General features: G+C 43.6%; 1 protein-coding gene across 6 annotated transcripts in view; it reads right to left on the bottom strand.

Annotated features, from left to right (window-relative positions):
* MAPK4 (mitogen-activated protein kinase 4) overlaps positions 1-23115 on the bottom strand; it is a 118067-nt gene that overhangs the window by 64251 nt on the left and 30701 nt on the right. For 2 of the 6 annotated variants that reach the window (XM_061614482.1, XM_061614491.1), the window contains 2 exons: positions 22630-22726; positions 5079-6419 (listed from right to left, as the gene is read on the bottom strand). In XM_061614482.1, the coding sequence (XP_061470466.1) occupies positions 5079-5624 (546 nt within the window). In that variant the 5' untranslated portion in view covers positions 5625-6419; positions 22630-22726. Of the gene's footprint in view, positions 1-5078; positions 6420-8571; positions 8666-15236; positions 15527-22629; positions 22727-23115 lie in introns of those variants that run through there. The other 4 variants (XM_061614476.1, XM_061614516.1, XM_061614507.1 and 1 more) reach the window with 3 other exon arrangements.

Here is a 23115-nt window from a genome sequence, read left to right as displayed (position 1 = left end):
AAAAGAAAAGAGTGGAAGGTTTTAAATGTAACTTAGCCCTTAACCACAAGACTCTGAAATTGGATCAAAACAGAGAAGCACTATCTGATTCTTTCTGTGCAGCTGAAGGCAAATGATAGTTTTAGAGAGAGCGGAAAGAAAATTGAGAGAGACATCCTTTCTCATCACAAACTATATGCACATCACTTCAGTCCTGATCAAACAATTAAAAAACCCGAAAAGCAATTTCCAGGGTCAAAACAGACTCAGGTTATGGTGGTTTCAAGTTTGGATTAACAGCTACAATTCTGCAAACAGCTCAGAATGTTCAGTTGCACATTTACACAAAACTTTATGTAGAACTGAGTATTTGCCTGAAATTTCATTTAAAGAAGTGAGAGGGAAGAATGACATTTGACATCCTTCAAATCCCCTTTCAAAACCCAAAGTTTCCACAAAGTCTTCGGCTCAAACCTGAATTTCTCAAATGGTAGGTTAGGCCAGGGCTGGCAGAAGGTAGATCTGGATCTACTGGTAGATCTCTGGGTGACTGGCAGTAGATCAGCATGCATTTCTTGTGGATTTATTCTGCTTTATTAGTTGTTCTGCAATGCTTCCCCAATGCTACCACATTCTCACTGTCCCAAGGAGTTATAGTGTGACAAAAGCACGACAAAAACAAACAAACAAGAAGATTTGTGGGATGAAAAGTTAAAGGATTTAAGCAGGAAGGTACAGGACATGCACTGATTGAAAATGAAGCGGTATGTCTGCCTGGAAACTGTTGCAGGCACAAACAGTATTGAAAAAGGGATCACATATGACTGCCCCGACAGCTTCATGAGCACAAATCATCATGCATGTGCAATTAAAAAAAAAGAATGTCTGGAAGGGCCTATCCATGCTGGACAGAAGCCCTAGACATTTTTGGAGACACAGTTGCCATCCCAGGAACAAACTTCATGTTACATGGAAATGCATATCATGAAAGACAAGCCACTTTGGGAGGGGCGATCAGCATCGGAAAAGCAGGCAGGAAGGGATGGTTACTTAAAGCTTTTTCCAGCTGGTCATTTTAACGCTCGATATTGTCTCTTCCCAAATTACACCTCCCCCCACCAGCTGGAGCAGACAGTACCCTCACAAGCACACTTCTCGAACCTGGTACCTGATCTCAGTTGGATGGTCATGATTGGGGCCACATGGACATAACTTCTCCTAAGAATCCTGGGAACTTTATTAAAGGTGCTGGCAATTGTAGCTCTTTGAGAGCGGGAAGCCATGTGCTTTAAATGCACTCTAAATGTCTGGTGCGTACACAGCCTGGGAGTGGAAAAACTGACAGATTGGAAAATGTGTTAAACATCCTCTCCCCCTGGTTGCTTCTGAACACTTTAGAACAGGGCCCCCAAAACTTTTGTTTTCTGTGGACCACTTGAAATTGCTGTGGGTCCTGGTGGACCACTTAAGGGTTTTTCTGCCTGTTGTAGCAATTGTAACACGCTGTGCTGGATGATTCTTAATTGCTTATTTTATTTCTCATATTGGATTGCAATTAGCATTCCACAGATTTCAAACTGAAATACAGTGCAGAAAACAAAGGAAGAGACACAAATACAATTGAAAATCCCTAAGAATATTTAATGTGGACATGCCACAGACAACCTCAATGAAGCTCCATTGGTCATCCACAGACCATAGTTTGCCTTAGAAGCTTTCCTTAAAAAAAATGTACTGGCGCTCCATTACACACATTTGGTTATAAGGTGAAGCTTGGCTCTGCAGAGATGTTTGGGTGTGCCTAAGCCAGTCTCTGGCTGTGTACACACTAGGGATGGGTGAGAATTTCTATTCAGTTCACATTGCAAGCAGAATTTATCAAATTCGCAATTTCCGAAACAATATGAGAACCGTAACTCAGCAGTCCTTCGAAATTTGCATTGATTAGAATTTTGAGATGCAGTTCACCAACTAAATAACATTTTCAAAAATTCATATATTAGGGGAAAGTGTGCATAAAAATGAACACATGAGTGAAAATAACATACAAAAAAGGCATGGGACAATGAGAAATGGCTTGCAAAAATGTGTGCCTTTGTCAAAATTGCCTACAAAAATGTGTTTATTTGGAGAAATTCACACTAAAATGGTAGAGAATTTTCATGAGGATTTTTTTTAAAAAATTCACAGATTGCTGTAAAAATGTAGAGAACTGAATTTAACATTGGAAAAATGAGTAACAGAGAACCAAAAGAGACGGATCTTTCCATCCCTAGTACACACTCCAATTTACTCTGCACCCAGTGTACTCCCACCATTGGTTTAGGAAGCGGTGTACACACACAACATTATGGTAGCCACAATCCATATCTATCCTATATTTATCCTGTCGTTTCTTATGAAATACTGAGTTTTAGATTTTTTCCCAAACCAGCTTTGGTCCAAACTGAGAAGAAGAACCTAGCTAAAATTTGGGTGATGGCAGGTATGCACACTGATGCAGCGATGCAAAAGGTAACACGGCGGGTGTATTGAAGCATGCGCTTGTGTGCACAGGGGAGCAGCTATCTGGTGCCCAAGGCCTGTGGCAGTCTGCCGCCAGCCCTGTGCCTGTAGCCCTGTCCTGTACCACACAGTATTATTGGTTAGTAATGGTTAGACAGGGAGCCATACTTAGGGCAGAAGGTATAATACAACTGCTTTAGTTACAGCCCCACAATTTTGTAAGCAGCCTTCAGCACAAAAGCAGTGCCTAGTTTTTCTGATGCTGCAAATGCTTATTCAAAAATAATTGTGGTCCCTTTAAGAGTCCAGGGTTTCACATTGTTTCGTTACTAACATAAGCTAAGCAGCAGACATGCATCTCCCAGAATTAGCAGGGGGGGGGGATCTCTCATTATTCATTGGCAAAGGAAAGATGCGTTAGACAAAAAAACCAAATAACCCCCTAGCTAGCTGGCAGGAGGGCAAGCATGCAAGGGGTGGTGGTGGTAATGTGGCAGCAAAATTGCTGAACATATTTTGAATTCCTCCTTCTGTCCATCTGTTCCTTTTATCTGGGGAAATCACGCATACGAGCCAAGCCCACGCTTAGGACACAGTTCTGTTTGATGGGGTAGCATGGTCAAAGTTTTCCGTAATAGGACATTCTTTCTGAGCAGGCTTTTTCATGATGGAATTTTCCATGCCACAGGTGAAACTGAGCCGAATCTATCCTTCCTTTTCATTACATACTGTAGTTAGGGTCTACTGCGCAACAATGAAAGGAGCACGGATCAGGTGCAGGAGAAACAGGCAGCAATCCAATGCACGTTTACACAGAGCTTGGAAAAGTTACTTTTTTGAACTACAACTCCCATCAGCCCCAGCCAGTATGGCCAATGCGTTTACATCAGAGCAAGTCCCTCAGGGGAATGTATTGCTTAGTAACACAAAACCCAGCTCCCGCTGTCCAGTACTATACGTGTTCACTCAGAAGAAAGTCTCACTGAATTCTAGAAGGCCGGCTCCCCAATAAGGACGCACAGGATTTGGAACATAGGCAGCAGGCTCATTCTAGTCAGACCGTACATCCACCTAGCCCAATACTGTCTACACTGATTGGCAGCAGCTCTCCAGGATTTCCAACAGAGTCCTCTCTCCAGGGATTGGACCTGGGACCATCGGCATGCCAAGCAGATGTTCCACTGCTGAGCTACGCCCCTTCCCTTAAGAACATTGGAAAGGGCTTGATACCAAGTCATACCATTGGTCCATCTAGCTCAGTATTGTCTACACTGACTGGCAGCAGCTCTCCAGGGTTTCTGACAGAGTTCTTTTGCAGTCCTACCTGGAGATGCTGGGGATTGAACCCGGGACCTTCTGCATGCAAAGCCAGTACTCTGCCACTGAGCTACAGGACTTCCCTGAAGACGTAAGACCATCGGAAAGTGCTTTATACAGAGTCAGACCATTGGCCCATCTAGCTCAGTATTGTCTACACTGACTGGCAGCAGCTCAGGACTTCCTCAAGCTCTTTTTAAAAAGGGAAGCCAAAGTGCTTCTTCTGATCTTAACACTTCTGCAGCGACTTGGTGGGAGCATATAGTATGCAGGGGCCTACACAGAACAGCTGCACCATTCCAATCTCCCTGCACCCCGCCCATGCAAGTAGTCTATCTCCACCAAGTCTTCTGCACTGCAGATGCTAGCGAAACACCCATAGCCACCCATCTGATTTCTCCTTTAGCATCTTTCCACCCAACTCCCCAATCCCCATTCTCAACTTGATCTCTAACTTCCTGAGCTCATACAAGCTCTTCTGGTGTCCCATCATTCTAGAAGGTTCACAAGCCCACCGTTTTTTGCCCCTAGGCTAAAACCTCGAACTCACCACAGACCCCTCTGAGCTATTTGAAGAGCAATACTTCCAGACTGACCAACACAGCACAAGCTTGCTTGCGTAACAGCCTTTGAGTGGAATATATCTCCAGTTTTAAAGTTCTGAATGTTACAATCCTGTGCCCACTTGCTTGGAAGTCAGTCCCCCTGGAATTTAGTGGGCTGCACATCATATATGCCAAAGAAAACCACACTAAATCTACTCTCAAGTGTGTCCTGGATTGCAGCCTAAAACCACCTTCAAATTGGTGTTGGACTGCATTCTAAAGGGGCAGTCCTATCCATACTTACCAAGGAGTAAGTCCCTTAGAAATTGACTTACTTTCTTGTTAATTCTGAGCTGCACATCCAGGCCGGATCTGGACCCTAAATGCCTGCTAGTCAGTTTTGGTCTAACACAGATAAAGAAACATTCCTTGCAATTTGGTTGAAGATTTTTGCTACCTGACATCTGGAAAGTTGTGTGGCTGGACTCTTTCCAACATAGCTGGGTTGTTTGTAATCCAGTTAATGCAGGAGAATTTCCCTGGCAATGCTAAGAATGCCTTTTAGTCTCTAAGTGGAAGCCAGCCATTTTTAGCCCTCATCAATACTGCTCTTTCATTCTACTGACATGGGAAACTATAATCACTTGTGAAAATGCCACAATCTCTGTTTAAACTTTTCTATGCCACTATGTTACTCAACTTTCATCAGGGCAAACAAATGGAAGAACATACCTTGTGTGAGTAATGTTGGTCCACAACCCTAGCTAATCCAAAGTCACCAATCTTCAACACCAAATCTTCTGTGTTAATAAAGATGTTGGCAGGCTTCAAGTCCCTATGCAACACGTTAGCTGAATGGATGTACTTCAAGCCTCTGAGCAATTGGTACATGAAAAGTTTGGCATGCTCCTCGGAGAGTGGTCCTTGCTCGAGCAGACGAGCCAAATCGGTCTCCATATATTCCTGGATTACGTATACCATGTTAAATTTGAATAACTCCCCTTGAAGGTCTGCTCCTTTAGGTCCCAGCACCTCATAGACCTTCACAATGTTGTCGTGGTCCAACCGACGAATAATCTTGATCTCCCGGAAGGCATGCTTCATGCTCTGGGCATCATTGACAGTGATCTTCTTCACGGCCACCTTCCGGCAGCTTTCACTGTCGACCGCCGACAGGACAAGCCCATTCACTCCAAAGCCCAGAGGTCTGAAGTTGATGAAACGGCAGCCCAAGTCATAGCCATACATGTTTGCGATGTAATTGCACTTCTCTGCCATGGTGGTGTCAGTTCTGTCTTTGTCTCTGTAATGAAATGCCAGCACGGAAGCCAAGCTGCCAGATCACCAATGTGGTTTAAAATAAAACTGCTCATCATTATTATGAATGAGAATCTGTGCATTTCCTTTCTTGGAGCCCATAGTCACAAAGGAGAAGACACTTTCAAGTTCAACGTTCAGAGGTTAAAAAGACAGACACACGCATAAGCACATAAAGTGGATTCCAGCATACTTTTCAAAACAAGCTTGCAAACGGAAAATGTTGGGTGAGCGAGCAGAGGTGAGATGAAAACTTACACATCTAGTGAAGGTTTTTCATTGCAATATGCTGATGAGCTCACAGGCTCCTCCAGTTCTTAAAAATTATCCTTTTTTATTTCTTGTAAATTTGGGGACATGGCCCAGTGAAGCTTCAACGTATAAACCCCAGAACACTTTTAATATTCAATTGGTTACCTAAACATGGACCTTCGGCCTCAAATAATGGAAATCAACATTTACAACCAGAAACTTTTATTCTCCATGAGGCGGATTCAGCATTTGTGTGTGTTTAAGATCAACAGTTCTGCAAGGCTTTGGCAAGCCATCTGCAACACATTCTTAAATAAAGGCCAGTTTTCTCTTTTACCATCAGAAGGCATAGCAAAAGGCAGAGGTGCTTTTTGAACTCTTGTTTCCTGTAAGCTGAGCACAGGGCCACAAATAGCCATGCTCAGTTCTTCCCTCTTCCTTTCTTCACCATCATTTGGTCTTCATTTGAGTCCATCTTCTCGTTGCTCCTTACAGCCCATCCTCCTGCAGGTTAAAAAGAGATAGATATGGGATTAATTTGATAATGCAATCATTTTTATTTACATCCTATCTTCCTGAAGGTTAATACACCTGAAGAAAATGCAAATGGCAACTATGAATGACTACCAGCCTTGTGCCTAGCATTGCTGTGGAATTCTGAGAAACCAAAAAATCAGCACAGTTTTGAAATCAGCAGTTAAAAGTCAGTGCCGTTTTGAAAGGTTCAGTCCACCATCTTCATTCAAAATGATATCCAGTTGTATCTAAGCATAGATGACAACCTGCTCCTCAGCCTTAGGAAACATGGTGCAAAATTGGGTTATGATAGCTTAAGAGGTGGCCAAATGTATAATGAACAAACAACTTTCCAAATTATATAGTAGGTAAAACTTTTGAGAAATGTATTAGTTATATGCAGGATTAAAAGATACATCATAACAGTCACCTCTAAATGCTCCCTTTCCTCCAGTGGTGTAATGGTATATTCTGAAGGCCAGGAGCTCTTCATGACAGCCCCAAGAGCCAGCCCCCAGAGCCACACCCTTTTTCTAAGGGTGCCTCCAGACAGTTGGCATTTTGCAGGAAATTTAGGTTTGTGCAATTAAAGGGGATTAAAGCACTTTGTCACCCTAGCACAGCGTTTCCCAACTAGTGGGCCACCAGATGTTGTTGGACCACAATTCCCATCTTTCCTGACCATTGGCAGTGCTGGCTGAGGCTGATGGGAGTTGTGGTCCAACAACATCTGGTGGCCCACTAGTTGGGAAAGGCTGCCCTAGCACAACAAATCCACTTTAAAAAAGAAACTGACATTTTGCAGTTAGGAAAGTGACAGGGAAATTGAATGAAAAGTGCGGAATGAATGGAAAGATACATAAACGCCCTGCAGGACAAATGCTCCTTTTTATGCAGCCTCCCCACAAACAAATCAGAATGAATGCTCAATAAAGTTCAGATATAATCTAACCTGAACTTAGAAGATCTGAACAGGGTGGTTCACGACAGATGCTCTTGGAGGTCGCTAATTCATAGGGTCGCCATAAGTCATGGTCGACTTGAAGGCACATAACAACAACAATAATCTAACCTCTGTGTATGCTTTCTGCAAGCAAATCAAGATGAATGCTCTGGAGCAGCCTTTCCCAACCTTTGGGTCCCCAGATGTTGCTGGACTACAATTCCCATCATCCCTGACCATTGGCCATGCTGACTAGGGCTGATGGGAGTTGTACTCCAACATCTGGGGACCCAAATGTTCGGAAAGACTGCTCTAGAGGAACCCAAAGACTATATAACAAAAATGAACTTCCTGACCAATCCTGATATTATAGCTTCAATATCATCAGATTTTGTAATACACTCTACTTATATATACCCCAACCAGACTATATCTAAATACCCTGGGGTATATATCAATCCTGAGTATTTTTCTACTCAGTAGCTGCTGTCCCTGGTTTTTTTTAGGCTTGCCACTTGCTGTGGAGAAGAAATTTGATTCAGTTCACATGCGAAGCTAAATCTATCAAATTTGCACTTTCTATGAGAACTGAAACACAGCCATCCTTTGAAATTCACACTTGTCCAAATTTTGTAATGCAGTTCTCCAACCAAGCAATGTTTTTAAAAAGTGTGCATAAAAATGAATTTCTGAGTGAAGACAACATACAAAAATGCATTGCACCAGAGAAGTTGTTTGCCAAAATGTGTACATTAGTCAAAACTGCATACAAAAAAAGGTGTTTCTTAGGATACATTCACACTAAAATGATGAAGAATGTTCATGAGGATTTTTTTAAAAAATCACAAATTGCTGCAGAAAAAAATCACAAATTGCTGCAGAAATGAATTTAAGATTGGAAAAATGAGAAACTGGGAGAACTAAAATTGACATCCCTGGGTGGGGTGTGGGGGAGTGGGGAAAAAGCAGGTTAGTAAAAAAAAAAAAAAAACAATCCTACCCCATCCCCACTCCTCCAACACCACAAAACTCAACAGAGCTTTAATGATAAGACATAATTAAGAATCTCTGGATATTTTACAAATCCAAGTAAAACTTTAAGATTTAAGAATATTTAAAGGGGTTTCACTCTCCCTTTTCATTCAGGTTGCACAGAGTTGTTTCTTGGAGGGGGGACATTAAATAATAAACATTCACCATCCTACACATTCACCATCCTAAAGTTTTATTTTAAAAGTTTCAGAGTTCTGCCACGTAGGATTTGAATGCATTTAGGAGTCCTGCGCCAACAGCATCTCTTCCATCTCCAACGAGCACCAAGCTAGACTTTGAATTCATTGAAACAAGCCGTGAAATTCCACCTCTAGTCTGAAGACTTAATGAGTCTTCAATCCTGCACTGACTTAGGCATGGATAAGTCTCAAAGCTATCTGCAAAACATATCCTTGCAGGGCAGCAGGCAATACTCTGGCCCAATCCAGTTACATAACAGCCTCTTATAATAAGAAGTAGTTGAAGCGGAAATGCAGGCGGCATGAAATGGAACGGAGGCAGACCCATTTTTATCGTTGCTGAACTGGAGCAGGAACTGAATTGCAAAACATATTGATTCAACACATACATCTTAAAAGTGCTTTTCCCACAGCAGTGCAGCCCAGTTGCTTCCAAGTGAAGGTAACTAGAAGTCTGCATCTGATAATGATCTTGCATTTCTGCAATGCTGAATGATCACAGGGTGTGTTTAGCAACATATTCCTCTGCCAAATGAACAGAGGCCAGCAGTGGGGTGAAAAATGCAACAGCTGTTTTGGAAGGGGAAAGCTGAACTGTAGAAGAGATATGCCAGGCGCTATCACCAGGCACCACATGAGCCCTTACACCCTGGGGAACCTCAGTCCCAGATGCCAAATGTAGCCCTCCAAGCTTTTCTGTCTGGCCCTCGGTAGGAGCATAACTAAGTAGAACCCGTAACGATCTCAGACACTGGGGCTGGGAAAGACCTGTGCAGAGCTCCTGGAGAGCTGCTGCCATTCAGAGCAGGCAATATTGGGCAAGCTAGAGAGGCCAGTGGTCAGATCCAGTAGAAGGCAGCTTTGCATGATCAGCGCTCACTTCTCTGGAGAGCCACCGTCAATTAGAATAAACAGATTACTGTCTCTGTATAGGAGTGTTCCACTGGGGAGGATTTGTCTCAGTGACAGAGTTTTGAATGCGCAAGGTCCCGCCAAGGTTCATTCTCAGGCATCTCTGGGATTAAAGGGACCTTTGCTACCCCTGGGTTCCTACTGGGAGAAAGGGCAGAATATAAATCTAATAAAATAATAAACGAAGTCCTCTGGTTGATTGCTACCACTAGTCACAGGAGCATAGGAAGGTGTCTATACGAAGCCAAACCATTGGTCCGTCCAAGCTTAGTATTGTCTGCACCAAGGATGGGAGAACCTGTAGCCCTCCAAGTGTTGCTGAACACCGGTTCCTATTAGATCCAACCAACGTAGCCAGGGATGATGGGAGCTGGAGTCCAGCAACATCTGGAGGGCCACAGGTTTCCCACACCCCTGGTCTCTATTGAATGGCTGTGGCGCTCCATAGTTTCAAATAAGAGTCTTTCCCAGCTGTCCCTGGAGGTGGCAAGGACTGAACCTGGAACCATCTCTGCACATGCTCTGCTACTGAGCTACAGCCCTTGCCCTCAGAGGAGAGAATACTGTAGTCTGACTCAGTAGCAGGCAGTTTTGTATCTTCTTGCCGCCTACCGACTGAAGCCCGCAATGGCTTCAGCGAGCTTGGAAAAGTTACCATGCTGGCTGGGGCTGATGGGAGTTGTAGTTCAAAAAAGTAACTTTTCCAAGCTCGCTGAAGCCAATGGAAAGTCTTTCCTAGAGGCAACAGCCCATTTCCTAGAGGTGGACCCAATAATTTATCTCCCTTTCCAGCATTTTCACATTTCCAGTCAGTTCTTCAGTTAAGATATACGTTTGCAGCCATCGTTTCATTGCAAGCAGGTTGAACTAAGGAAGGTTTGACTGCATTTTCAGTCTCCCGCCCCTGCCCCGTGAGATTGCCATAGAGGTTTGAATCTCCTAATCACTCTAATCAAAGGCCCTGTCAGGTTTGCCTAATGGGCTTCGCATTATGAGATGTCCACCTTGGGCTTCTTTTCGTATCATCTTTTAAAGGGTGTCTGACCTAATAACATGCAAGCATAATTGGGCAGGGTTTCCACTGAACTCAAGGTTTGGCAGTAAATCATCCCAAACACAACACTTTGGCTTCACTCTTGGCTGCAAGCCCGCAGACTCTGACACAGAAGCCAAGCCATTACATCATGCAGATAAGATATATATCAGGCTGGATCTGATGCACCTTTGCCAAGGAGACTAAGAGGAAATAGAGAAAGGGTTGCTAATGAGGTCATGGCTGATGATGGCTTTGCAAAAAAAAAGGGGGATTCTGGGAAGAGACTACGTTTTGCTAAGGCTGAGAACTTCTAGTACTTCGAATCTAAAGAAAACCCAGGATGGATACTCTCATGGATTAAACTGGACATATGCTTAAATCTGGTGCCTTCAACATGGTGCTCAGACACCATACTGGCCTGACTCCTAATTTTTATTTAAGTGAGTTTTGGCAGTGTTTTGGGGTGTTAGTTTGCTTTTTTAATGTGTTTTATTTGTTGGGGTGGTAGGGAATTTCCTGCTTTTGGGGGGAGGGCAGATTTCTGAGCATCACCAGTTGTTCTTCTGTTTAATGGTTATGGTGCCCATGACAGTTTCTTAGATTTCCAAATGGGGCTCCTAGGTCCAAAAGGTTTGGGAGTCTCTGGCTTAAGGAATCATTTGCAAGAAGCTCTGGGCAAAGGAGGTCTGTGTTGCTCTTTTTTCAAAAAAAAAAAACCCAAAAACATTCTACACAGAATTCTGCAACCCAGTTATGTTATGCTAGGGATTCCCAAACGGTGGTCTGTAGACCACCAGTAGTCCCCGAACTTCATTCAGGCGGCCCATGCGGTGTGTGTAAAAACACAACTTTAAAAAATCAGCCCAGTGAATTACAATTGTTACAACAGGCAGAAAAATCATTAAGTGGTCCGCCAAGACCAGTGGCAGCTGTTGGCTCCATATCCAGCAGGCAGTGGAATCCACTTCAGGTTTTGGTGTGAACTTTCAAGGAGCTGTCCAAGGTGCTGAGCAGATTCCACTGCCCTGCTGACATGGAGCCACCAGCCACCACTGGCCAAGACCCTCAGCAATTTTCAAGTGGTACGGGGGGGGAGTTTGGGAACCACTGTATTATGCAAATTAAATAAATTTACATAGAATTTGCATGTTTATATGGACTCTGTCATAAGGCAAAGCACTATGTAAGGCACCAGAGCCTAACTGCTGACTACAGGAAACTTTTATGAGCCCCATTCCACTTCTGATATTTCTTCAGGCATCATTCATGCATCTTCAAGCCTATCTTTGTTATCATATGGTCTAGAAACCTGTTTATAAAAAATAAAAAAGCTGAGATCCTTAAGATGTTTCTTTATCCAAGACTAAATAATTTGCTGGCAATGGTAAGAATCGGGGGTTGTGCTGAAATTCTACCTGAAAGGGTTGAGGCTAAAACATGTTGGGGCTACCAAGAGAGCTTGAGGATAAAGTGAGATATAAATCAAGGATTTCTGGGGAACAGCTCATAAGCAGTGCACCACACTACACTGATGTGCACAGTTCACTCAGTGGGACTTCAGATGTAACGTAGGAGCAAATTAGACATGATGCCAGTAAATCCACATGTCAGAGATGCTGTAGTTCAAGGTTGGGGGGACAACATTCAGCCAAAGGGCTGAATTCAAACCTGACCGACCTTCTGGGAGTCACAGCCTAATGGTAAGAACATAAAAAGAGCCCTGCTGGATCAGGCCAGTGGCCCATCTAGTCCAGCATCCTGTCCTCACAGTGGCCAACCAGATGTCCATGGGACGTTCACAAGCAGGACCTAAGCACAAGAGCACTTTCCTGTTGCTGCTCCCCCCAGCAACTAGCAGGGACCAGCATGCTGCCTCTGAACCCTGGAGGCTCCATGTAGCCCTTATATAGTCCTCCCCAGGTATAATACTTAAGCTTGTGCCTGGCAAGAGCTTCTGGAGGTGGGGCTGGTGTGTGCTTGGATGGAAGGAAGTGCAGCTGGGGTCCTTGGCTGAAGACTGTGGGATTTTTGCCTCCCCAGTTATAGTAAGCTTGTGCCTGATAAGAGTGTGAGGGCTGTCATCCTGCAGCTCTCAGCTGAAGGTGAGCTGCTGGAGCAGAAGACAAGAGGATACTAATGGTGTGTCAATCCAGGCAGGAGGCATGTGGAGATGGAGAAGACTTAAGTGGCTTCAGTTCTTGGTGCCTCAGTACTTCGTATACCAGTCTTCTGGAGGCACAGATGGCCACATAGTTGTTGGGAGTTTACTGTTTGATGGAAATGTATCACTTTCTTTAGCTCTTCGTGGTTTTGGTTAGATTGTTTTGGAGTATTGATTCCATAGTCTTATTATTGATATAGTATGGTTTTATATTTTATTATTGATGTTTGTTGATATTTAAATTATTGTGGTTTGATTTGTATGTTGTGGTGATGTAACTTATTTTGTAATGATGGGACTTATTTGTATGTAAACCGCTTTGAGATCACGTGTGACAAAAGCGGTATGTAAGTTCAAACACAATACTGAAAATGGAAATGGACTGCCTTCAAGTCGATCCCAACTTATGGAGACCCTATGAGTAGGGTTTTTATGGTAAGAGGTATTCAGAGGGGGTTTCCCATTGCCTCCCTCTGAAGCTAGTCCTCCCCAGCTGGCTAGGCCTGCTCAGCTTGCCACAGCTGCACAAGCCAGCCCTTCCTTGTCCGCAACTGTCAGCTGGGGGGCTACTGGGCTCCTTGAGACTATGCCACTTGCCCACGGTTGCACAAATGGCAGGGCACGTAACCCCTGAGCCACTCACTGTGGGGTGTTCTTTAGCTGGCCCTTGACGCCCAGGAGACACGAGCGGGGATTTGAACTCACAGACTCTGGACTCCCAGCCAGGCTCTCCTCCCCACTGTGCTATACCAGCTGTTAATAACACTGCATTGACAGATCTCTCCTCCTCCATGAGTCTGTATAACCCACTACTTAACACCACCAAAACTAGTGGACAGCACCAAATGCTGTGACACCATAAAATCATAGGAAGAAGATGTAAAAAAGAGTCCCTTTCATAGACAGCTCTCTGCTTTGAGGAAAGGTGCAAGATATGCATCTTCCTCCTTGGGGAATCTGTGTGAAGAACATAAGAGCCCTGTTGGGTCAGACCAGTAGCCCACCTAGTTCTCACGGTGGCCAACTAGATGCACATGGGAAGCCTACAAGCAGGACCCGAGTACAGCACACTCCACTCATGCGGTTTACAGCCACTGGTATTCAGAAACATACTGCCTCCAACAGGGAGGAAGGGTTAAAGGAAACCACCCTGTTTGTTTTGTTGGAAATACACACTGCCACCCGCTTTGCATCTTACCGGTGTAATGCTTGGATTGCCCCAAGGAGAATTCTTTACCTAAGGAAAAGATAGCTAGTCGTACCATGCAAACCTGTATGTGAAAACAGAAACACCCTTTTATTTTATTACATCTTTAGTCTAGACCAGCCTTTCCCAGCCTTTGGGTCCCCAGATGTTCCTGGACTACAGTTCCCATAATCCTTGACCATTGGCCATGTTGGCTGGGGCTGATGGGAGTTGTAGTCCAGCAACATCTGGGGACCCAAAGGTTGGGAAAGGCTAGTCTAGACTATAATGGAGGCCTACAAAGCAACGTAACCTAAGTAGGTCTGGCCCTCTACAATGCCTAGGTAGAAACATCTATGATCTGCTTTGGGCTCCTTCAAGCAGCAATAGGGAACCTGTGGTCCTCCAGATATTGTTGGACTATTTATTTATTTAGTCCATTTATATACCACTTATATTGAAATAAAACTCTAAGCGGTGTACAAGAAGTCAAAACATCTTAAAACAACAACTGCAAAAAAAACCCCAGTAAAATACAGTTAACTGAACAAAACATCCTCTTTAGTATCAACGTAATATAAACATTGCATATAAAATTAAGTACAAGAAATACAAGAAAAAATCATAATAGACATAATAGACTAAACAGAATATTCCCTACGTTTCAAGGAAAAAGAAACATGTTAAAACAAGCTTATTTTTAAGCATAATAGATTAAACAAATCAGATTTCTTAATCACAGTATAATAAAAAGCAAAACAATTAAAACAGCCAGCCCCCATTATAACAGAATTTTGTCTTACTACCATTGGGAAAAGAAAAAAAATAATTTAGTTTACTCCTACATACCCTTACAAAATCAGCACATTTATATTTAAACATATCAACGTTCTAGGTATGAAGCTGTAAGATGGCCGACGAGGCAAGTAACCTTTCTTTTCTCTCTAATGCAGCATACTCTAAACTCTTAGTTTAAGCTGCTTTTAAATAATTTTATCGAACTGTTAAACCCATAAAAGTCATAAAGCTCTTTATCTAAAAAAGCTCCAGAGACTTTAATGACTTTAATGATAACAAGTCGTTAAGCCTCCCTTGAGAGTGAAGTAAAGTTCTACATAGCGTCTTAAGATCAAAGAGCAAGCAAGTAAGAAACCCTCTAACTGCAGAAAGAGAAAAGAGAAAAGAACTGATTTTATTGTATTCAGTCCAAGAATCTCCTTTTAAATGTTCAAGTTCAAGCCAGTAGAACATTCAGCTCCATTGTATTTGGGTTATTGAGAATGGTTTACACAAGGAAAAGATATCAACGTTCTAAACCAACACACTCACACTCACCTCATATCACACTCTACAGGCACTGACATAATTCCTATAACTTTTCCAGTCATCATGGCCAATGGTCTAGGATGATGGGAGAGTAGCATTTGGAGTGCCACAGGTTCCCCATCCCTGCCTCAGGCAATGTACACAAAATCCCTTCTAGAATAAATGGAGACTACTTTTTTCCTATGTAATCCACACAAATCTAGACCTTTTTGCCCCTAAAACGGGCTTTCTTGAGAAACTGGTTTCATTCTGAAAACAAAAGCTCATTGCAGATTAATTCTGTATTACCCCACAGTGTGTCCAATTGAAAACACATGTAGGCGGTCCCAACAATGGGGGGGGGTGTATTCACACCTGCCCAATGACATCGTGGGTGGGCGTAAAGCAAGACTGCAATCATCACTTCCTTCTTCATTCACCTGGAGCACGTGCAGGGATGAAAAGGTATGGATAACCTAATCAAGGGAAGAGTTTTCAAACATGTATCAAGTCACCACACCCAGGACAGCAGGATCTAGAATCAATCTAGATTGAAAGCAGCATGGTAACGGCAATCATGAACAATTCGAGATTGAGGGGAAAAACTACATTTATGTGCTACAAATGGGTTAGTGTGTATGCAGCCTTAGAGGGACATTGGGGTATACGTATAATAAATAAGTAAGTGTTGGGTGCCCTCCTCCCACTTGTTTTATCATTGAGATTTTGGCACAATTATTGGCTTGTGTATATCACACCCACCTACACAGAGAGTGTGCAGTACCAATTAGATTGGTAAAGAGCAGCACTCAGCAGGAACAGAAGCAGCTTTGCCGGGAAAATGTTCTTCATCAGATTTACAAATATTTCTACAAACATCCATGATCTCACAAAATCTGTTAAAAGCATCACGCTATGCAGTCATTTGAATCCCTCTAAATGCAAGGCTAAGAATAATTTATCTTGTTCATTATTTTTAAACTACTGCATACTCCAGTGAAAATATACCCTCTAGTAGAAGCCTAGGAAACTGTCTGATACTGAGCAATACCATTAGTCCATCTACCCAATATTACCTACACTGACTGGCAGCAGCTCTCCAGGTTTCAGGCAGGAGACACTCCAAGCCCAACTTGGAGATGCCAGGGGTTGATGCTGGAACCTTCTGCATGCAAAGCAGCTGTTCTACCACTGAGCTACTTCTTCCCCTTTGATTTTGATCCCGCAAATGGGTTTACGAAATGTATTAAGTCCTTAATGGACAATGTAGCTAGTGTACCATTATTATTATTATTATTATTATTATTTCATTACATTTCTTGTTTAAACCAGGGATTGTTGACTTTTATATTTTTGTGTGTGTGTGACTTTTTTCTATAGTATAAATGTATAGACAGGCCGTGATCTAGTTGCTGCATCCCTCCTCTTTTAGTCACACCCATTCATCAAGATGGCAGCCAATGAAAAATCTGTATTTGGCAAGCGAAGGTTAGAAGAAGCATCTTGTCCTCTTCTGTTCATAGTCAGCTGAGTATAGATGACAGTGGCTTTTCGCTCATCGGCCAGAACAGTGAAAACATACAAAGAGTGTGCTAATTTTAGTGTGCAGTATCCAGCACATTTTCTTGCTGGTTATTTGTTGCTTTCCTCCAAACCTTTGTACAAAACTTGCACGGTTTTCATACTAGCTTAAGTATCACAGCTTCTCACAACGAATCCTGGGAACTATAGTTTTGTGAATGCTCAGAACTCTCTGCTAAAAGATCCTCTAGCTGCCCCCTCTGCAAAACTAGTTTCCTGATTCCCTTGAGAAGAGGAAAAGACCACTAAACCAGTAGTTAGAAGAATCATGAAAGAATCATACAAGAAACAGAAATCAACTAGGGTCACTTCCAGATGACTTGTTATTGAGTATTTGACCTGATTTGCACAGGTTTGCAGGGAGTTTGAACATTGGCTATTTATTTAGCATTCATTCTGATTTGTTTGTGGGAAAGTTAGACGACATTGTGTTACGCAAGTGTTATCCCACACAATCCACTGCCTTTTCCTGTCACTTTCCTTATCACAGAAAGTCGGAGGGGGTTGGGGGAGAGCGAGTTTGTTATACAAGAGCTCCAAATAAGTTTTAATTGTGCAACCTGAATTTGCTGGTATTTCACCTGTACTGGCAAGCAGTTTGTAAACTTTTAAAGGACATGACACCAGAATGTGATTCAATCCCACCTCAAAATAGCAACAGTCTGGAAGTGTTGTTACTTGTTTTCAATGAACACTCTGAATCTGGGCCAATTAATGCACAGCTCCAGGACACTGAACTCCTAGACTGAAAACAGAAGAGCTGACCTCAATAGGACATCGGTAACCTATTCCATGACTTCTTAGTCAATGGGCTGGATCACACGTAATACCAGCTATGGTTTCATGTTGCATGAATGAGCTTTGTGCTTGCATGCTCCTTCCATCTATCTACATAGATAATCTGATCCAGGAAGACTCCTCTTAGGTCCCGACTAGCAAACTATGGTTTGTGCTTCTCCTGCAAACCATGATTACGAGCTATGACTTGAAGGTGGCTCAAAGCCTGCTCTCTTAGGTTTGTAACTAAGTCATGCTCAGAGAAGACCCACTGAAATCAAAGGACTTAAATCAGTCAAGACCAGGGATAGTCAACATGGTGCTCTGCAGATCTTGTGGGTTAATTCTCATTATCCCTGACAATTGGCCATGTTGAGCTAGGGCTAATGGAGGGCACCACATTGGCTGCCTCAACTAACTTGTCAAGGGGTCTACTCTGAGTAGGATGTAGCTGACTACAACTCATAGCACCAAATCCATCCTTCAGCAGTATATATGACCTGAGTCAAACCTGGCTTCCCCATCCTGTCGCTTCCTCTCTCCCTACGCACCCTGGACAACTTTTCTCTCCAGAAAACACTCAGAAATATGTTTCTATGGCAACTGAATAGCGTTATTAAGAATACCACAACAAATGCCAAGTTTACAATCTTCCCTCCTCTCAGTGATAACGTAGCATCTGATGTAGCTGGTTGCATTTTTAAAGTCTAGTACAGTGTTGTGAAGCTCAGCGCAGAGAAGGCAAAGGTCACATTTTTCCAAAGACAGTCCTCTGCTTCAACTAGACAGGAATAAAATACACATGCTGAATGAAGCACTAACAGAGAGGAATTATCAGCCATAACATCAATAGTCCAGGGCTCAACAAGGTGATGTTAGCAAACAGCCTTCCCCAGATCGATTTCTTTCAGGCGTGGGAAGGAGAATCTGTGAAGATCTGCTTATGTACGCAGCAGCACTGGAAGAAGGCCTGTATCTCTTTCAACCTGTAAAAGGAGCGAGCACGAAGCAGCAGCCAGCAGAGGCACTCATTAGCCTCACAGCAGAACCAGCAAAATCCAGCAAGCTCAGTCTAGGCTGATACACAAGTTACCCAGAACAAATGCATCAGGACAGGCATGGAGAACCTCAGCATTAGGGGCCAAATGTGGCCCCCCAAGCCTCCATCTGGCCCCGGGGAGTCTCCCCAGGCGACATCCTCTTTCTCAGGCCACATGCCCTCGCTGGCCTTGTTTCAGAGGCTCCCTGAGTATTTTTGCTTGGCTAGAATGTGTCCCAGAGCTCTGATAATGTCTCTTTTTGCCTGGATGCAGTGGAGGCCTTGTCCATTAGGGCAAATGTGGCGCTCTCCCTTCAGCCGGCTCCCACTTGCCTTCCTTCCTAGTTACAACAAGTCCCAGGGGTGTCGTTGCCTGTCAGCTGCCAGTGTCAGTGTTACCCTTGCAGAACTCAGCAGGGATAGAGGATAGGGACAAAAGTGGGATTTCTTGGATCCGACTCTACCGACCGTTTGGGCTCTCAGCTTTCTGGCCTACCAGTCCTAATGGTCACCGTCCAACACTGCCTGAATGGAGGGCAGAAAGGAGCATGTGCAAAAAGGAGCCTACTCTGCAAAGGTAAAACGTACGTTCATTGCTCCGCCCAATTTTGCCTCTGCCCCCAGTGAGGTAGGGATGTGCTGGAATTCCAGCCAATTCAAATTTGGGGCCAAATATTCCATTAATTTGCTTATTCTCAATCGTTGCGGATTTGAGTTTTATGTAGCAATCTTCCTCAGCTATTTTTGAAAACAGATTTTTTTAAAAAGCCTCTAAATGATCGATATTACCAGCAATAATTGTATCAATATTTCCTTTCATTTATTGATATTTCCTTTCAAAATCAAGCAGAAAGTTAGGTGCTGTTGCTGCTGAGGACCAGTCAGCGTGTGTCAGAAAGACACTGCCTCCTTCCCTAAAGACAGTCCCAGGTGTTAATATCAGCGGGGAGGGGCTCATGGTAGCTCCACCACCCTCAAATGTTTGTGGGGTGGCGGCCCACAGGACAGCATTCTCTACAGCGGCTCCCTCCCCACAGAGGTGTGCCTGGCACCTTCATTGTATACCTTTTATCATATGCTGAAGACGCATCTCTTTACCCCGGTCTTTGACAACTGAGATATATATTTTAAGGACCCACCCTATTCTTCTGATAGCAAATTGTTTTAACTGATTTCAATAATGGATTTTTACTGTTATAATCTACCCAGGGATGTCATGGTGATGGGCAGATAAGAAATCTAATTGTTAAATAAAATGAGTAATAATTAGAGATGTGCTAGAATTCTGCTCAATTTGAATTTGGTACCAAATTTTCCATTAATTCGCTTATTTGCTATCATTGCGGATTGGATTTTTATGCAGCAACTAGTCTTCCTGGGATACATTAAGCTCTTTCACATTAGAAAGAAGAGAAGAAACACAGGGTTGTATTCAATGTAGCACTAGGTCAAGTCACATCAGCACCAGGATTACTACCAGAGCAACAGGACTTTTGCCCCTCTGCTCCTGCTATGCGTTCCCCAAATCTGTTCTAGGAGTTCTCCCAACCCTCCGGAGCAGATTTGGAGAGGGCAGGAGGTGCAGGGAGCGGAGGGGTGGGAGAGAAGGAGAAATACCCATTATGCTAGTGATAATCCTTGCATTGATGGGATGAATTAGTAGAACACCACCCTGACTTCCACACACAGAGAAAAGTAGCCTGTCAGGAAGCAAGGTTGCATCCATCTCCCTGACAAGCTAGCTCTCCCCAGGCAATGGGGCTTTATGTATTTTTTAATGTGGGAGAACAGTCAATCATGCAAAAACCCCACCACTGCCTGCATTCTGAATGGGTACAGTCCAGGAGAACTGTACTTCCGGTATTATCCGGACTGTAGCTTCAAAACCATTGCATACAACCAAAAGTGCAGTCTGGGAACCTGTAAGGAGGAGGAAGGAACTAAGCATCTCCTCCACTCAGACGACTTGTAACTCACATGGGGAGGCCAACCACATACAGCCTGTGCCAGGCTAGATAGCAGGAAAAGCAGAGACAATCTGAATTGCTTAAGTGCCTCCCATTGTGAAAATAAGAGCCTCATGGATGCACCCTTAATTAACTTAAAAAGCTCCCTATCAATCAATAGGAGCCGTACAAGAACTGCTCACTTGCAACCAGCAAGTGGGGGGGGGATAATGCTCAGAAGCTATTTATGGCAGCCTTATTTATCTCAGCCATAAAAAGGGGGTGCTTATTGCATGGAAAGCAGAGCAGCCCGAGAAAAAGGTTTGGGAATGAGGCCTGTTGGGCAACTGCAGCAGCAAAATCAATCCAATCAATTACAACTTAGATAGATTGCACCTACAAATCACCATCTGCAAGAAGACTAAGTGAATACTGACCTTTGCTTGAGGCAGGCACAGGGATTTGCCAAGAGGCTGGTTGTTTCTCAATATCCACTTACGGTAGTCAAAATGCCGTGTGCTGGAGTAACAAACAAGTGTAACGCACACAGCCAAGCAGAACAGGGATAACCAATGCTTGATCCTCTAGCCTGGTACTAGCATTGCACTTGTTTGGCATATGAAGCTGCCTTATACAGAGTCAGACCATCAGGCCATCGATGGCACAGATGGGGGAACGTGAGGCCCTCCAGATGTTGTTGAACTTCCAACTCCCATCAGCCCCAGCCAGCATGGCCAGTAGTCAGGGATGATGGGAGTTGTAGTTCAGCAGTTTCTGGAAGGCCACAGGTTCCCCCACACCTGATCTATGCATTCCTTCAGGAAACTTCCATCATGTCTTTCCTTCAAGCAAAAGCTCAAGGCTTTAGAAACCTACACCTAGGGGGAGCTGGGCACCCTTAGAAGAACACAATAAGGTGTGTTATGTTATATTATGGCCCATCTAGCTCATATTGTCTGCACTGACTGGAAGTGGGCCCCCACTGCTTCAGGCAGGGGGCATTCCCAGTCCTAGCTGGAGATGCCAGTGTTTGCACGTGGGGCCCTCTGTATCCACAGCGGTTGCTTTGCCACTGAGCTAGGTTCAATTCCTTACATCTCCAGTGAAATGGGGTTGTATTCAATCAAGTCCTACCCTAGACTCATTGAAATCAATGACCCTAAGTTAGTCATGTCTGTTAACTTCAGTGGGTGTACTCTGAGTACAACTAACACTGAATACCACCCACAGGAGCATACCTTCAGTGTAGTTGGATCATGTGGACCTATTTTTAACAGACATAGGAGCAGAGCTAGAAACATCAAGGACGTTTTAAAGGAATTTTAATTTCTCTTAGCAAGGATGGGTGCATTTTCTTTTAAGCGTTGTTATCAGACTGAAGCTGTTACCTTCATTTGGAATTCTTAAAAGGACTTTACTGAGGTGTTGCACTATGTATATGTAAGGCTGCAATCCTAACCCTGCTTCCCTGAGAGAAAGCCCCATTTAATTCAATAAGAGTTACTTCTGAGTAGTCAGGGTTAGGGTTGCACTTGGAGTTGATTACTCTGATAGAAATGATATGATTGCCTAAGGCTGCCAGTCTGGTATACTGGTTAGACTGTTGGACTAGGACCTGGGAAACCAGGGTTCAAATCCCTCCTCAGCGATGAAGCCCAATGGGTGACCTTGGCCTTTCACAATTTCTCAGCCAAACCTACCTTAAAAGATTGTTGTGAGGGTAAAGTTGGGGAAGGGAGAACCGTGTATGTATGCCCTGTTATGTGTACCTTGGAGGACAATTGGGATATAAATGTAATAAATGAGTTCACAGCTTGTGTACCAAGTCTAAAGCTGCACTTTCAAGCCCATTGCTGAAGCCTTAACAGCTAGAAAATTGTGTTATTTTTTTAAACAAAATAAAAGGGAAGGTTCTCAGAATGAAAGTTACTGCATCCATTTCCAATTTCTCAGCCTGACCTACCTTCACAGGGTTGTTGTGAGGATCAAACGGGTAGGGGAGAATCACCTACCTTGAGCTCCTTGGAGGAAAGGTGGGATATAAATGGAACGTAATATATGATACCCGGCCTATACTCACAGTCGACTCAATGGGGACTTGCTTCTGAGTAGACAAGTTTAGGAATGTGCAGTAAAAGGCTCTGTAGTCAGTCGACTGCTCCAACTATTCACACTTTCTGTGAGAGAAGATAAATAGCCAAGACGCATCAGTGAGGCAGGTCTTGTCATCTTAGCTATGCAGATAGGTGGTGATGGGTAAGAGAATTACACCCACAGCAATGAATTATTCAAACTACTTCATGACAGTTCCATGATGAAATCCTGAGTCACATTTCTTGGGCAGCTGGTACCTAAATAAGACCTTTTCTTCCCTCCCCAGAGTCCCCTGCTGTTGCCAAGATGTCTGGGCTCTCTCCGTGAACATCCATCAGCTCATCTATGCGGGAAGGGAAGGGCAACATTGACAGACACACATACCAGCAAATCGAAACACCAGCTCAGGAGTCAAAATCGCCCCTTGACCCAAGAACATTCATGTCTTTAACCATTCATTAACTGCCCTACT

This window comes from Rhineura floridana, chromosome 1 (genome assembly GCF_030035675.1).
Source record: "Rhineura floridana isolate rRhiFlo1 chromosome 1, rRhiFlo1.hap2, whole genome shotgun sequence".
Lineage (NCBI taxonomy): Eukaryota > Metazoa > Chordata > Lepidosauria > Squamata > Rhineuridae > Rhineura > Rhineura floridana.
The sequence above is the reverse complement of the archived record's forward strand: the minus strand, read 5'-3'. Positions and strand labels throughout refer to the sequence as shown.